The following is a 14,194-nucleotide window of genomic DNA, read 5'->3' on the forward strand; positions in this document are numbered from 1 at the left end:
TTAATTGTCAAGTACATAACTATAACAGATGTAGTAAAGTAAAGTAAAGTTTACTTCAGACTCTGCAGCACTTGAGTTAACTAACAAACTGACTAATCACTGGTTACAGGCAACAAACAAACTGAAAACCATGGAAACAGCACATTGGAGACATCACTGTGCCTGAGTGAGTTTTCCACGCAGCTCATCAATCATTCAAATGTCAGGAATTATCTTAAATATCATCTGAATTACGTCTGAACTGTGCTAGGAGCTAGCTTGATTAGCTAGCAGGGAAGCTAACGTGTCACCTGTCTCCATGGATACAGCGCACGCCTCTTCCCTTGCGCAGCCCTCTTCTGTGAATCGCGGTGTGTCTGCGTCCGCTTCTTTCGTTGCGCCGTTTCCATGGAGACGAGTTAAACATCGCAGAGGGCGACGCGTTACTTCCGTGTTCGCAGATGAATCGTGAACCCTGGAGCAGAGATGAAGAATCAACGGGACCGAGCTGAGGAGAAATAACCGAGAAGAGGGAGGAGGTCACAGCCGCCAGGGAGGAGGGATTCCCGGGGGAGGAACTGAGCTGACAGCGGGGGACTGGAACTAATAACCTTCAACTGATGAAACTCACTGGAACAAATAACCTTCATCTTATGAAACTCACTGGAACAAATAACTTTCACTGGAACTAATAACCTTCATGCAGCTCTGCGGTGTTTCGGTGGAGTCACACCCTCGATGAGGAGCCTCTCTGCTCAGGTGAGTGACTGAGATCCTCCAGGTGATCACCACAGACACTGGACAGTAAGTGAATAAGTTTTATTTCACTTTTCATATCAGGAGAATGGAAAAAAGTTCTTAGTCTGTGATAATTACACTATTATAATTAGCTTTTAAAGACGATATAATAAACTAAAATAAAACTAGAATGGCACTCCACTGTGGCCTCTTATGAAACAACATATACATTCACTATAGATCATATGACAAGTAAAGACTCAATAGCAATAAATAAAATAAAATAAAGATGTGCTCTTTAACAATACCCCCAATTAAAAGCCTGTAGAATAAAATGTGTTTTTAGGCCGTAGGTCAAGTACAGAATTCCAGAGTGGGTCCGTAATGACTGAAAGCACAATAAGCTGATTCAGAGTTTATTCAAGGTATTGTGAATATAAAGTACAATATGTATATATATATATAAAGTATTTACATAAATATAGTATGTTCATGTACAGTTTATGATTGTGACACACAGAAAACCGGCACTAGTTAAACAGAATGCTACTCAAAGCGACTGTGGAATTATCTCACAGGTTAAACAACATTTAGAAAAATAATATTGAAAAGGTTTTGTAAGGTTACTATGTCCAACTGCAACTAGCAGTAAGTTATGTTATTGTATTTGAGAAATGACAAAGTACTTCTACTTTTACCACCACTCACATTTGTCTCGTTTTTGACACGTGACAGCAAACCAACTGCCCAATGGAGAAATACGAAAAACTGGCCAAAATTGGCGAGGGTTCCTACGGCGTGGTGTTCAAGTGCAAACACAGGGACACCGGTCAAATAGTGGCCATCAAGAAGTTCGTGGAGTCCGAGGACGACCCGGTGATCAAGAAGATCGCACTGAGAGAAATACGTATGCTGAAGGTGAGAAGAGATGAGTATCACTCAATAGGATCGGGTTTGTTCACCTCTCACACCATCTGCAGCCACGCAGCTCCACATGCACTCGTTAAGTCACTGTTATTAAGTTACTGGCTTCTGTCACTTTGTGAGGAATTCATCACGCTTACTGTCATCTTACTATTATTATTATAATTTGCTTTTAAAGACTAATACGATATGATTAAAGATAATAAAAGCAAAACTCTGCTGTGGCCCACTCATAAATATCAGTCCCCTAAACATGACCATCAAGATCCATGAAGTATTCTCCACAAGAAGGTTGATGTCATTCCACCAAGTTTCATGGTAATCCTTCAAAAATAAAAGTTTTTTAAAGGTCGTCAGAGTCGCTGCAGGCCTCAGATCCTCTGTAGGTTTAACTCAACTCTCTGTAACGCGCCGACACTGAGCCTCCACATCCTCTGCTGATCCCACAGCAGCTGAAACACGTGAATCTGGTCAACCTGCTGGAGGTGTTCAGGAGGAAACGACGGCTCCACTTGGTGTTTGAGTTCTGTGAGCAGACGGTTCTCAACGAGCTGGACAAACACCCCCGAGGGTAAGTCCGCTGACGTGTGACCTGAACGCGTCAAGTTGTAGATGACAATCGATCTAATGGAACTGAACACATTTCCTCAGGTTGTTTACTTAGGTACTACTTAGGTAAACATATTTGTTATGCTACTTTATACTTCTACTATCTCTGCTTATTCAACAGGTACTAGTTACTTTACACACAAACCCACTTGGCCTTTAGAATATTTTTGAAAATATGACACGTTATTCAATATTACATTAGTTAAAATAACTCAAATTGTATATGGAGCTTTTATTCTTTTACTTGAGTGCTGTTTTAAAAGCAGGTCCTTTAGTTGTAACGCAGTATTTTTAAATTGTTTATTATTCATAGTGTTATTTTTGTTAGTAAGTAAAGAATCTTAAAATCTCCACTACTACTAAAGTGAGCCTCCCATTTGAAGATGTCATATTTAACATTCAGTTTAATCATCCTGTACATTTATTTGTTTAAGAAAGGAAAAGGGTGACTCAGAAAAGAGGGAGTGAAGACTGTTGCCGAGAGATTTTAAAGACGCAAAGCGTCGGCAGCAGAGTTTGGGAGGTCGTGTAACCTCTGGTCGTTGGATTTTATTTGAGCTTTTGTGATGAAGACGTCACAGAAAGTCACAGCAGCTTTTTTTCCCTCCAAGACAGCGCAGCAGAAACTCTAGCTGCTCCTGAAAACAAAGGAGCTGTTGCTGTTAGAGACCGGGCCTAAAGTTACCGGGGTGACACGAGGACTGCGTAAAGCACCACGTCTTGATTTTAAAATCGCTGGAACGATAGATGAGGGAAAAACCTTTGCTTTGTTTCTCCTTTACAACAACTGGTGTTCTGTTTGTGTCCGTCTCTCTCTGCAGGGTCCCTGAGGCTCAGCTGAAGAGCATCGTGTGGCAGACGCTGCAGGCCGTCAACTTCTGCCACAAACACAATGTCAGTGTATTTTTATAAACTGGTATTTGAGTTACAACCTTATGGAATTTCATTTATTTATACTTTGATTTATCACCATTGTGGTTTTTGTTTGTTCTAGAGTACATACAATAATACGTTTATACCTTATGTACGTTACATTTATCATTTCCTCCTCTACTGGTCACAGAGGGATCAATTCCCTAATGTGACTACACAGTAAAAGACAAATGACAAAGTCTCCCAACGTTACATTTAAGTAACTTTGTCCACCACATTTTACTGAGTAGTTAAAAAGGGATAAATGTACATACGGCATCTGATTATTCTTTTACGATAGAACTTAAGTATGTGGCCAAATTTTAGCTGAATCATTACTTTATATAAAACCTCTTTTACACCAAAATCAGCAGGTACAATTTTTAAATGCGGGTAAACCTGCTAAAAAAAGGAAATTGACTCCTTTCCCATTTGGCATTAGGGGAGTTTACCATCGTTTTTTCGCTGGTACGTCATATTCCATGTCCCTAATGCACCAACAACTGAGGGGAAAAGGGGCAAAGGTTAATTCTTAATAGTTATTATATCATGTTTGTCATTAGCCGTTCCATTAGGAGCCCTTAGGTTTCGATAATCAAATGTGTTGAGGTTTTCTGATCTCTTGCTATTGTTCCTCCACATGAATTCCTCTTCTTTCAGCATCATTAGAAGCCTCTTTTTCTTTGTGTGTGTGTCATGTTGATCCCTGATCCTCAGCCTTTATGTTCCAGTGCATCCACCGAGACGTGAAGCCCGAGAACATCCTCCTCACCAAAACCGGAGTCGTCAAGCTCTGCGACTTCGGCTTCGCCCGCATCCTGAGTAGGTCGTCCGGAGAGCCGCGGCATTTATGAGCATTTAGTGTTAATGTTCCTCTAATGACTTATTCAACGTGGAGCCTATAGCCTCTCCTGTCGACAGCCTGCACACTTCAGTGCTACAATAACTGCATTCCACAGGAGGACCATTCAGCCAGTTAGTGCCCCTCTGTGTAGCGTGTCTCTGTTTACCCATCCTGCCTTAGGTTTCAGTGTTAGGTTACCATACAATAACGTGTAGTCATTCATCCTGCCTTGTAATCCCCTCCTCTACAATGTGTGTGCGACTTAGTGTTCATTATTCAGTACATCAGTGAAGGTGTGTGTCGGTTTACCCAGCAGGGCCAGAGGATGACTACACAGACTATGTGGCGACCCGCTGGTACCGGGCCCCGGAGCTGCTGGTCGGAGATACCCAGTACGGGCCTCCTGTGGACGTGTGGGCTCTGGGCTGCGTCTTCGCCGAGCTGCTCCACGGGAATCCACTCTGGCCTGGGAAGTCCGACGTGGACCAGCTCTACCTCATCCGAAAAACTCTGGGTACACTGATAAGAAGTCATATTAATGAGCGCTTCAAAAATAAGTAATCTACGTATGAATCCATCAATTTATCCACGCCAAACAACATCAATAACACAGTCTTGTGTTGTTAAAATAAAAGAATGAAACCACAAGAGCACAGATACAATACAAACCTGTCAGCTTTCACTGCTTTTGGTTGCAAGTTCATTTAAATCGAATGGGCAGATGCAGCAGAGTTGAACTGAAACCAGCAGGTTGGGAATGAAAGCGCCCCGAGGACTTGACTCCTCATTTACCAGACACACACACTCCACTTTCACATTGTGCCACAGGATGAAGATTTAAACTTCTCTCCTTCCCGACCTCAGGTGACCTGATCCCCCGTCACCAGCAGGTGTTTCGCTCCAACGTGTTCTTCAGCGGAGTCAGTATTCCTGAGCCGGACACAACGGTACCGACCCTCTGACATGTGCAGTGCATGTGTGCCAGATGAAGACGTGATGATGTGTAGTCAAGTTGTAGTGATTCTGTTTGCTTTTGTTCTTAGGAACCTTTGGAAAAGCGTTTCCACGGAGGCTCCCCTCAGGCCCTCCAGGTTATGAAGGTATGTTATGTTCATGTATTCGTTTATGTAAGAGCCTGACTGACATGTCGCTCGTGGTCACGACTCTTTAACAACCAAATTTAAGGTGTTTGACTCTGTCCATGTATGTGTGAGCAGTCGTGCCTGGTGATGGACCCGTCTCACCGCCTGTCCTGTGAGGAGCTGCTGGAGCTGCCTTATTTCCAGGAGGAAGGAGGAGCCAACTGGGGCCGCGAGATCGAGCGCCCGGGAAGACGACACGACAAAGGCTCCCGTCGCCGACAGGCAGGGGTGAGTCTGGAACACGGCGGCCTAATCGTTCCCACAAGTTAAAACTTAAACACTGTGCATGTCCTTGAGTTGGTCACATGACCTTCACCCTGATCGCTGAGAGAAGAATCAACTTTTAACCACCATTAGTCGGATGAATTCATTTCAAATTAAAGTACAAGGACAATTCATCTTACTGTATATTTACCACTTGTCACCATGTTGAAGCACCATCTTAATAATAAGCTAGAATTAATGCCTTGGACGCCTCCGCCAACCAATCAAGTTGCTGGAGAGAAAAGACTTTGGTCAAACCATAAAAAAACAAGGAGCAAATAACCAGTTATTAAATATTTAAAGAATACAGCAAGAAACTTCAACTTTCAAAAGTTTATTCACCAAAAGCAAACAATGACCAAGGAATATCAAAGAGCTTTACATTGCAGACTTTGAAGGAAGTTTTCATAAAGGATATTCAGTGAATTTTGGAAGTAAATAAAATTCCTTCTAGACCTTTGACCAGCAAATTCTAAAAAGGTTATCTTCAACTCCGAGAGAATGTTTGTACAAAACCTGAAGAGATTCCTTCATGTCATTAACGAGACTTCCCGTTCACCAGGCCAGACGTTTTATTGTGAGGGATCAGCGACTCTGACCCTTGACCACGAAAACGTAACCAATTCATCCCTGAGTTAATACTTCAACCAAATTTGAGGAAATTCCCTCTTGGTGTTTGTGACATATCACATTCACAAGGGCAGGATGGACAACCCCCAAAAAAACACAATTACCCTGATATGTAAAGGCATAAAAATCCCCCTCTCTCTCTCTCTCTCTCTCCCTCTCTAGGCACAGTACCTGCCTCAGTTACCAAACAGCAACATCTCACCAGCACCGGATGTGAAGAAACTGGTGAAGCATAAATATCACCTGCCCAACATTTAGCAAACGCAACCAACTGCTCCACGTGTTCGGGGCCGAACTGAGAGACGTGGACTTTTTAACTTTTGTTTCCCTGAAATCATCTGAAATACAATTCATGCTGTTTATTCCTGGTGTGAGAGTCGGGATGAGTTTTAATCCTGTGATCGCTTTCACTTGTCCTCTTGATATTCCTAACAAAACAAATAGTGGACGACGACAGAGGAGTCCGGTCACTAATCAGATAAAACATCTCACAGGAGGAAGAATCACCAGTGTGCCATCGTCTCTCAGACACATGGACCAGAACTCTCTTGTTCTCTGGCAAAATCTGTGTTAACAGCTGATTCATCTATTTAACCGGTAAAAATATAATTTCAATAGAATTCATTTGTGGATATGTTTTATTATAGAAAAACAATATATGCTGAATAAATGCATAATCTTTAGATTCTGTAAACGTGTTGTAAACTTTGTTCTATTAAAACAATAATATAGTGCAGTACAATATTTTTCACACCTAATACTTGACGTGTAGGATCCTTAACCAAGTCTTATTAAGGTTTAATAGAACCTGCCATGACAACTGATACTCTGGGTTCCTCACACGCTTCAGCCTCAGTGTTGGACAATGATCCCTTAAGTCTGACACGGACGTTCACACACATCTACACACTGACAGGCTGAACCGCTGATTGATGGATCACCTTGAACTCATCAGATTACTGACATGACTCCTGCTCATATCACTGAGCAAAGGGTTAAAGGGCCCAGACTTTTTTTAAATTGATGGTATTTTACCTGTTACTTGTTCATAAATACGTTATCATACAATCCTTCTCACAATGTTTTATCATGTGATTCCTGCATTTTCTTAAAAAACAAAGACACGCAGAGCAAGAAAACAAAAAACGACCCGAAACAACCAATTTCTGTTCATAAGATGATCTGTCAAATAGTAGTTGATGATATTACATAACTTTTTACATTACCTCTATTAGATAAGCTGTGTTTGTGAGTTGTGTATTCTGAGGTGTAATTAAAATGCAACAAGTGACTAAGTGACGTATTAAGCTTCTTTAAAATCTTTGGTAAACCCGTTGGTAAACACTTTTAACACTGTTAACATTTGACACACGGACACAGAAGATATACAAACATGGACTCACACTATTAGGTGAAGTCATAGCAAGCATCAGAGTTATAGGCACAGGAGAAAAGAAATATGAAGTCATCTGTCCTGACTTATGCTGCCGCGGAATATAATTCCTTTGGTATCAAATCATCCACTTTTCAAAAGGTCGAAGGTCCGATGAACGGATGAAAGAGCAGATTATTACCGCGGCGTGGCGATGATGTTGTACCTTCGGGGCACGTTGGCGAAGCTGCTGAACTCAGGGCTGAGGTCGATGCTGTCAGGACCTCCGGAACAAGACAAGGTGAAACGCTGCAGAAGTGACACCAGGAAGAGGAAGAGCTCCATGCGAGCGAGGGACTCTCCAACACAAGATCTCTTTCCTGAGAAACCACCACAAACCAGTGAGAATGAAAAAACAGGAAACGCCTCAGACAGAGTTACTGCAGGAGCTGGGTTTGTAAATGGCCTCTCGTTAATATCATAGTTCAAATCATAGATTGTAAGTATGTTGTCATCCATTAGCACAAACTAACATCTGTTCGACGAGAGCTGGTCCAGTGTTCAGCCACTTTCTTATGATAATAGATATATAGATAGATGGATATTTAGTAAATTATTCACCTGCAGAAAATGGCAAGAACGCAGGATTTTTCTTAAAGTTGCCGTTTTGGTCCAGGAAATGCTGCGGGTTGAAGGACCAAGGTGTCGCCCACTGCTTCTCCTCTTTGAGCACAGAGTGCAACAAGGGAATGATCAATGTGTTCTGTCGACACAAGATCAGGAGGAACGTTTGTTATCTGGAAAAAGAAGGTCGTATGAAGGACACTCGATGTGATGAAAGCAGAATACCTTGGGAATCGTGTAGCCCCTGAAAGCGATGTCCTGGAGGGCGTAGTGAGGGATGTTCATGGGAACAACGTCCATCAGACGCTGAATTTCATGGATAACCGCGTCTGTGAAGGGGAGGGACTTCCTGTCCTCCATATAAGGACAACGCTGCTGTCCAATCACTGTGTCAATCTCCTGCTGCATTTGCTCTTCAGAATGAGGGAAACACAGGTGAACACATTTAACTAGTGTAGGAACAATTACTAAATCTGTGGATCTGAAAACTTTCACAGCTTTAACAACGAAGAGTAGACGTGCATTTATGTTAATATTTTTCGTTAAAAGACATTTAATGTTCAGGTTTTAGGGTTAGGGCTTATTTACAATAAAACTGGAAAATATTCTTCATTAAGATTTGATAATGACATTTTAGGAATCAGGAATCATTGCCAATAACATATATATATATATATATATATATACACACAATAGATAAAACTGGTGAAACAAGTCTATTGAGGAATATATATGTGAATCTACAAAGAGCATGTTAAATCAATAGTGTCAGAAAAGGTGTGTGTGTTTTTTTTGTTTTTTCCAGAATCACTGGACCAGTTTCCTCTTATAAACTAGTTTCCACTGGTTGAGACGTACCCTGTACTTTTGGATATTTGATGAACACACTTAGTGCAAATCTGATGGTTGAACTGGTGGTTTCTGTTCCTGCCAAATACAGATTCAACACCGTCGACACCAGGTTTTCATAGTTGAACTCAGTCGTGGGAACATCCTTTTCCTAAAAGAACAAGATGAGAACCACTTTACTTTGATGATAAAAACAAACGGCAGGATTCAAATTCAAGATGTTCAAATCTTAGACTGCAAATCAAGATGGATGATGCATCTCTACTTCCTCTCGTACTTAAATCGACACTTGAAAAAAAACAGTGTGATAAGAACTACATAAAATGACAGAAAACATCTTAAGAAACATTTATTTAACGTGCATTTTGACTTTTAGGTTTTGTCCATGACCTATACTGCAGACAGCCACCAGGGGCCATCTCATGACGTTATTAGGACCAGAGGCTTCTTGCGGTTGATGAACTCGGTCGTACCTGACTGAGTCTGAGCAGGAAGCAGTCGATGTAATCTCTGGGCGAGCTCGGGTCCAGCGTGTCTTCGTGCTCACGGATCTTTTGCATGATAAAATTTGTCAGCTCATCAATCCTGGCAAAGATTTTGTGCTGTCGACCCGGCAGCCATTCCATCAGTCGAGGGGAGATGTTATACAGCTGTGAGGAGGAGAGGACAGGACTAAAGTTAAATGCCGTAGGGTCCACCCGCCCACCCACCCACCATGCCGCTGCACATCCTCTCCACCTCCTCCTCTCACCTGACCCCAGGGACTGCTGCCAAACTTTAGGACTTCTGAGATCGTCTGCAGCAGGTAGAGGAATTTGCCATCGTCAATGCTGAAGCGCTGACCGAACACCAAGCAGCAGATCACGTTGGACACGGTGCAGCTCATGTAGAAGGTCGGATCAAAAGATGCACCTGGAGGATAAAAAAATTACAAAGTGTTTGGTCTCAGTGAGAGAAATTTGGATTCAATTTGAACAACTTTCTTTCACAGAACAAATTTCTTCCTGAATTAGGTTCACAAGGATCGAGCGGCACCAGCTTGCTTCAGTTTGGTCCGTGAGAGCAGAGAGTGAACAAAGTGAAAACTTCCTGCATGTCCAAATATGTCCCAGCTGGCAGTTTGGACTGGGAAGGTTAATTACAGATCAAATCTATCAACTGGTTTTTCAAGCTCAAAGGGACAAACTTAACCCAACCCTGTAGTCACTTAAAAAAAAACAAGCAGACATGAAATCTCATATATTCTCTTTGGCAGAATGTATTTCAGGACTTAAGTTAAAATCTCCTGCTTAATTTACAGTTTACTTAAAGCTGTTTCAACCTGAGGGATAAATACGAACCACACGGACAGTACGGGCACAGTTACCCTGACACATTCTCTACACACCTTCCAAACTGTTGAGGCGGGCCACCAGATGTCCGCTCTCCTCCTGGATCCACTCTTCCATCCCCTTGCGTCCCATTCCAAAGTCTCTGAGCGTTGTCAGGGTGAAACGCCGCAGCTGCCGCCAGCGCTCTCCATTACTGATCGCCAAACCTTAGAAAATGCAGAAACGTTGCTATTTGAGAGTCTAGGGTGCAATAAACCAAGAGAAGATGGAAACACAGATTGCAGCCTGCTGTTAACTACAAAATAAGAAATGTCGTCACTAAATTCCCATCGTACCATAGCCCTTGGTGGCTCTGAACAGGAAAGGAATAGGTGCTCTGCCCGTGAAGTCGTCTGCCTGGTCCACCAGAGCCTCCTTCACGGCGTCGTACCCGACCAGAACCACAGCGCGCTGACGGCCCAGATACACGGTCAGCACGGGGCCGTAGCTTTCACTGAGCTGGAGGTTAAATACAGCAGCAAAGGTGAATGGGATTCTTGTACAGACGTGTGAGGGACAGACCAAAGTAAACATGAGAGCAGACACATGTTTCTCTTAACAAGTGAGGGTGAAAATACTGTGTTTTAGTCCCAGAACACATACGACATTATTAATATAACCTTTATTTCAACATGTACTTCTATACAACAAATGCAGTTCAAAGTGTTTTACAATAGAGAAACAATATGCACAAATGTTTCATATGAAAAACATGAAAACGATATAACATTTAATGTAACTTTAATGAGTATTATTGTTATATTTTAAATGTTTTTGTGACTTTTCTATATTGTATTTACTGTGCGATGCCCCTAGAGGCCAGGTCAAATACTGCATGTTGTCACCCTGCACACCTGTAGTGACTGCAAATAAAAACTCTTTGTCTCATCAGTGCACCCGGATGAAGGCATGAGCCCATGTTGGTGTATTTTAAAGCTTCAAGCCCATTGAGATAAGGAAGTAAACAACGTGACCAACTCCCATGACTGTGTGTGTGTGTGTGTGTGTGTGTGTGTGTGTGTGTGTGTGTGTGTGTGTGTGTGTGTGTGTGTGTGTGTGTGTGTGTGTGTGTCTCACCTTCAGCAGGGTTTTGAACGGGGCCCTCTTGTCCATCTGCAGCAGGTTTCCTATGAGGGGGAGGCCTGAGGGTCCTGGAGGTAAACCCACCGGACCCCCACTCCTCAGACTCAGCAGCACCAGCACAGTGAGGATCAGCCCCACCACTAAAACCAGTGACACGTCCATACTGTCCCAGTGAACCAAGCCCTGTCCTCTCTCTGCAGGAAACTCTGACACTGATTGTGCAACACCCCTTGTTTTCAAAATAAAGAGACAGAGGTTACCCTGAGTAACTCCAGTTCTATGAGGAACCGATGAGGATGTGCACTGCTCCAACTGTGTCTCGTGTGTGTGTGTATTCCCAGTTTATATGTTACACACATAAACACAGGATACATATACACATATTATGGTCATTGTGTGTGTGTACGTGTACAAAATGACCATAAACAGTAATACTAGAACTGATACATGTATTTTTATTTGGCAGGAAACTGAGACTATACTCTCAGTAGAGTATATATAGTCTGAGTAGAGTCTTTATACTGTGAGTATCGGCTATATAGTGTGAGCACAGTTTGCATAATCTCAGTATAGTTGATTGTATAGTCTATATACTCTAAACACTGTGTGTGTAGGAGCTCCTCTGTTCACCGCGGTGCAGCGATGACCTGGTACAGTCGAGGCACGCTGGTGAAGCTGCTGTACTCTGGATCCAGGTTGATGCCGTCGGGGCCGTCAGCGCAGGAGAAGGTGAAACGCTGCAGCAGAGACACCACGAAGATGAAGAGCTCCATACGAGCCAGAGACTCACACGGTTGGACTGATGTGTTTCCCTCTGTCTTTGTCAGGTTGTGTTCAATCCCAGTTTCCCCTCGATGTCTCCTGTTCTGTTTGTTACCAGAGGTTCAGTTTGAGGATCACCTGAGGTTGTTTCCATGCCTCCTGAGAGTAAGCTAGTAATTTTGCAACAGAAGGTTTTTCCCCCACACTCACTTTGTTTTTGGCATAAAGGCTCTTTTGGGATTCTAACATTCAGCCTCAATTCAATCTTGTCATGATCTCGACAGCCTTTCCCAAACCTCCAAATTTACAACCAGCTCAATCCGGACATTTCAACAACCTGCTGTTATCTGTTTCAGAGCATAAACAGTGACCAGGGAGAAAAGGTTGCGTCTTTAAAAGTTGATTTAAAGGTGCATTGCAACTTAGGTTCTGCTTTGTCTATCAAATGCTTTAAACTTTTAACTTGAAAGCAAAAACGTTGGCCTTGAGCTGTGTGTGTTTCCTTAGACATCTCGGCCTACTTACTCTCTGGAATGTAGGAAACTCTGAGTCAATCTTTTTAATAATGTCATTCAATCATTCACTTTTATTGACCTATATGAATTGTAAAGACATCAACAAGAATAGTGAGTAGATTCAGAATGATCAGTTGATCTCCTACAATGTTCAAATTAAAGTGCAGCTTTAAAATCCCCTGTTCTGAGTCTTGGTGAATCACAGCAGTGACTGAAGTGTGTGTGTTTTTTTTGCGGGTTATGTAAGATATTCCGTGTTTACTTTGCACAAACTGCCCGATAGAAAGAGATAAGGATTAAAGAGCTGAAGTCAAAGAGATAAACACACAGAGCGATTCCAACAAAGCTTCCTCACTGACCAACTGTTCCTTCCCTGAGAGTCGACTGCACCACTGTCACCCTCCACTTGTTTTATGCATCTTCTCTTTTTGCATCTGTTCAGTGGATTTTGCGAAGGATGTCAAATGCAACAATACATTTTTTTTTTACAATTTTCTTTATTCTCAGTGTCACTTCGTTATCAGGGGTAAGATTAAGCTCTAAACAAATTTAGCGAGGGTTATGCATTATTCCTGTTCCACATTAACCGACTGCAAACGCACCTTTGAATGAGTCTATGCGACCCCCTCAGGTGCTGGTTCTCCTCCTGCATCCACTCCTCCATGCCCTTACGTCCCATCCCAAAGTCTCTGAGGGTCGACAGGGTGAAACGTACCAGCTGGCGCCATCGCTCCCCGTTACTGATCCCTAAACCTGACCAACAGGGTGTGGAAACAGAGACATGCATGTATGAAACCACTGAGAAACCACTGCTGCTTGGACACAGATTTGTCTCGTGTTACCGTAGCCCCTGGTGGCTTTGATCAGAAACGGCAGCGGCCCTCTGCCCATGAAGTCGTCCGCCTGGTCCACCAGAGCCTCCTTCACTGCATCGTACCCGACCAGAACAACCGTCCGCTGCCAGCCCAGGTGCAAGGTCATCACTGGACCGTACGTTTCACTGAACTAGAATAAGACATGATTTTTTGGGGGATCGTAAGCGTTCTGTTGCACATTTTATTCTTTTTGTGCAAGGTCAGCTGCTGTCAAAAGTTAATTTCAGTAGCTGCGACTTAACGACAACAATTTAAATTATTCATTATGAACAGAGCAAAACAGTTGCTGAACTCACCTTGAGGCAACTTTTAAAAGGTGCATTTTTGTCCAGTTGTGGCAGGTACCCTACGAGAGCAGCGTGAACAGCTGTCATTTCCCAAATATTTGTACACTTGACAGAAAGCATGCATTAGTGCCCCATTGGGCCCCGGGTGAAGTCACCTGGTTCACCAAAGTTATCTTTTGCCAAACTGTTGTTTTCGTTGGAGTAAAGCCAGCGTAAAGTGACTCTGTCGCAGCACCTTGTTTCAACGTCTGGACAGAAACAAGTTATTCAATTCCTCTGTCTTCCCCGAGGCCGATGGAGAAGAATATTAATAGATAAAACATATCTATTAATATTACTCTATTACTCTCTATTCTCAGGGTTAGGACAGGACACCAATAGCCTGGAGGATTGATATTCAGGAGGAGTCTGCTAT

General features: G+C 42.7%; 3 protein-coding genes across 6 annotated transcripts; 1 reads left to right on the forward strand and 2 right to left on the reverse strand.

The window, feature by feature from the left end:
* Window positions 1-302: 302 nt before the first annotated feature.
* Window positions 303-7,338, forward strand: LOC118105945 (cyclin-dependent kinase-like 1). Of its 4 annotated transcripts, none has more exons than XM_035154005.2 (10): window positions 303-783; window positions 1,453-1,635; window positions 2,091-2,212; window positions 3,072-3,144; window positions 3,894-3,984; window positions 4,320-4,520; window positions 4,871-4,953; window positions 5,050-5,106; window positions 5,224-5,376; window positions 6,205-7,338. In XM_035154005.2, the coding sequence occupies exons 2-10, from the start codon at window positions 1,468-1,470 to the stop codon at window positions 6,298-6,300; spliced, it is 1,044 nt and encodes a 347-aa protein (XP_035009896.1). In that variant the 5' UTR covers window positions 303-783; window positions 1,453-1,467; the 3' UTR covers window positions 6,301-7,338. The 4 variants fall into 4 exon arrangements, with proteins under 4 accessions (XP_035009896.1, XP_035009895.1, XP_035009893.1 ...); XM_035154004.2 differs by having other exon boundaries at window positions 304-738; window positions 2,094-2,212; XM_035154002.2 differs by having other exon boundaries at window positions 305-738.
* Window positions 7,294-11,564, reverse strand: LOC118105943 (cytochrome P450 2G1). The gene is made up of 9 exons (XM_035153998.2): window positions 11,335-11,564; window positions 10,554-10,716; window positions 10,275-10,424; window positions 9,639-9,799; window positions 9,361-9,537; window positions 8,897-9,038; window positions 8,264-8,451; window positions 8,036-8,177; window positions 7,294-7,794 (listed from the first exon to the last, which is right to left on the reverse strand). The coding sequence occupies exons 1-9, from the start codon at window positions 11,500-11,502 to the stop codon at window positions 7,613-7,615; spliced, it is 1,473 nt and encodes a 490-aa protein (XP_035009889.1). The 5' UTR covers window positions 11,503-11,564; the 3' UTR covers window positions 7,294-7,612.
* Window positions 11,565-11,966: 402 nt separating this feature from the next.
* Window positions 11,967-13,866, reverse strand: LOC118106690 (cytochrome P450 2A13-like). Its single transcript, XM_035155412.1, has 4 exons — window positions 13,789-13,866; window positions 13,460-13,622; window positions 13,220-13,370; window positions 11,967-12,201 (listed from the first exon to the last, which is right to left on the reverse strand). The coding sequence occupies exons 1-4, from the start codon at window positions 13,864-13,866 to the stop codon at window positions 11,967-11,969; spliced, it is 627 nt and encodes a 208-aa protein (XP_035011303.1).
* Between the last annotated feature and the right edge of the window lie 328 nt (window positions 13,867-14,194).

This window comes from Hippoglossus stenolepis, chromosome 4 (assembly GCF_022539355.2).
Source record: "Hippoglossus stenolepis isolate QCI-W04-F060 chromosome 4, HSTE1.2, whole genome shotgun sequence".
NCBI classification, from domain to species: domain Eukaryota; kingdom Metazoa; phylum Chordata; class Actinopteri; order Pleuronectiformes; family Pleuronectidae; genus Hippoglossus; species Hippoglossus stenolepis.

What these genes read in the sequence shown, in the direction of transcription:
- LOC118105945 (XM_035154002.2), top strand. Translation starts at nt 718, where the DNA reads ATGAGGAGCCTCTCTGCTCAG. An exon ending in ACTTCTGCCACAAACACAAT is followed by an intron (nt 3,145 to 3,893) that starts GTCAGTGTATTT and finishes TTTATGTTCCAG; the next exon opens with TGCATCCACCGAGACGTGAA. An exon ending in CGGCTTCGCCCGCATCCTGA is followed by an intron (nt 3,985 to 4,319) that starts GTAGGTCGTCCG and finishes CGGTTTACCCAG; the next exon opens with CAGGGCCAGAGGATGACTAC.
- LOC118105943 (XM_035153998.2), bottom strand. Translation starts at nt 11,502, where the DNA reads ATGGACGTGTCACTGGTTTTAGTGGTGGGGCTGATCCTCACTGTGCTG. An exon ending in CGTTCAAAACCCTGCTGAAG is followed by an intron (nt 10,717 to 11,334) that starts GTGAGACACACA and finishes TTTAACCTCCAG; the next exon opens with CTCAGTGAAAGCTACGGCCC. An exon ending in CAAATATCCAAAAGTACAGG is followed by an intron (nt 8,452 to 8,896) that starts GTACGTCTCAAC and finishes CTCATTCTGAAG; the next exon opens with AGCAAATGCAGCAGGAGATT.
- LOC118106690 (XM_035155412.1), bottom strand. Translation starts at nt 13,866, where the DNA reads ATGACAGCTGTTCACGCTGCTCTCGTAGGGTACCTGCCACAACTGGAC. An exon ending in CTTTTAAAAGTTGCCTCAAG is followed by an intron (nt 13,623 to 13,788) that starts GTGAGTTCAGCA and finishes GTCTTATTCTAG; the next exon opens with TTCAGTGAAACGTACGGTCC. An exon ending in TCGCATAGACTCATTCAAAG is followed by an intron (nt 12,202 to 13,219) that starts GTGCGTTTGCAG and finishes CAAACAGAACAG; the next exon opens with GAGACATCGAGGGGAAACTG.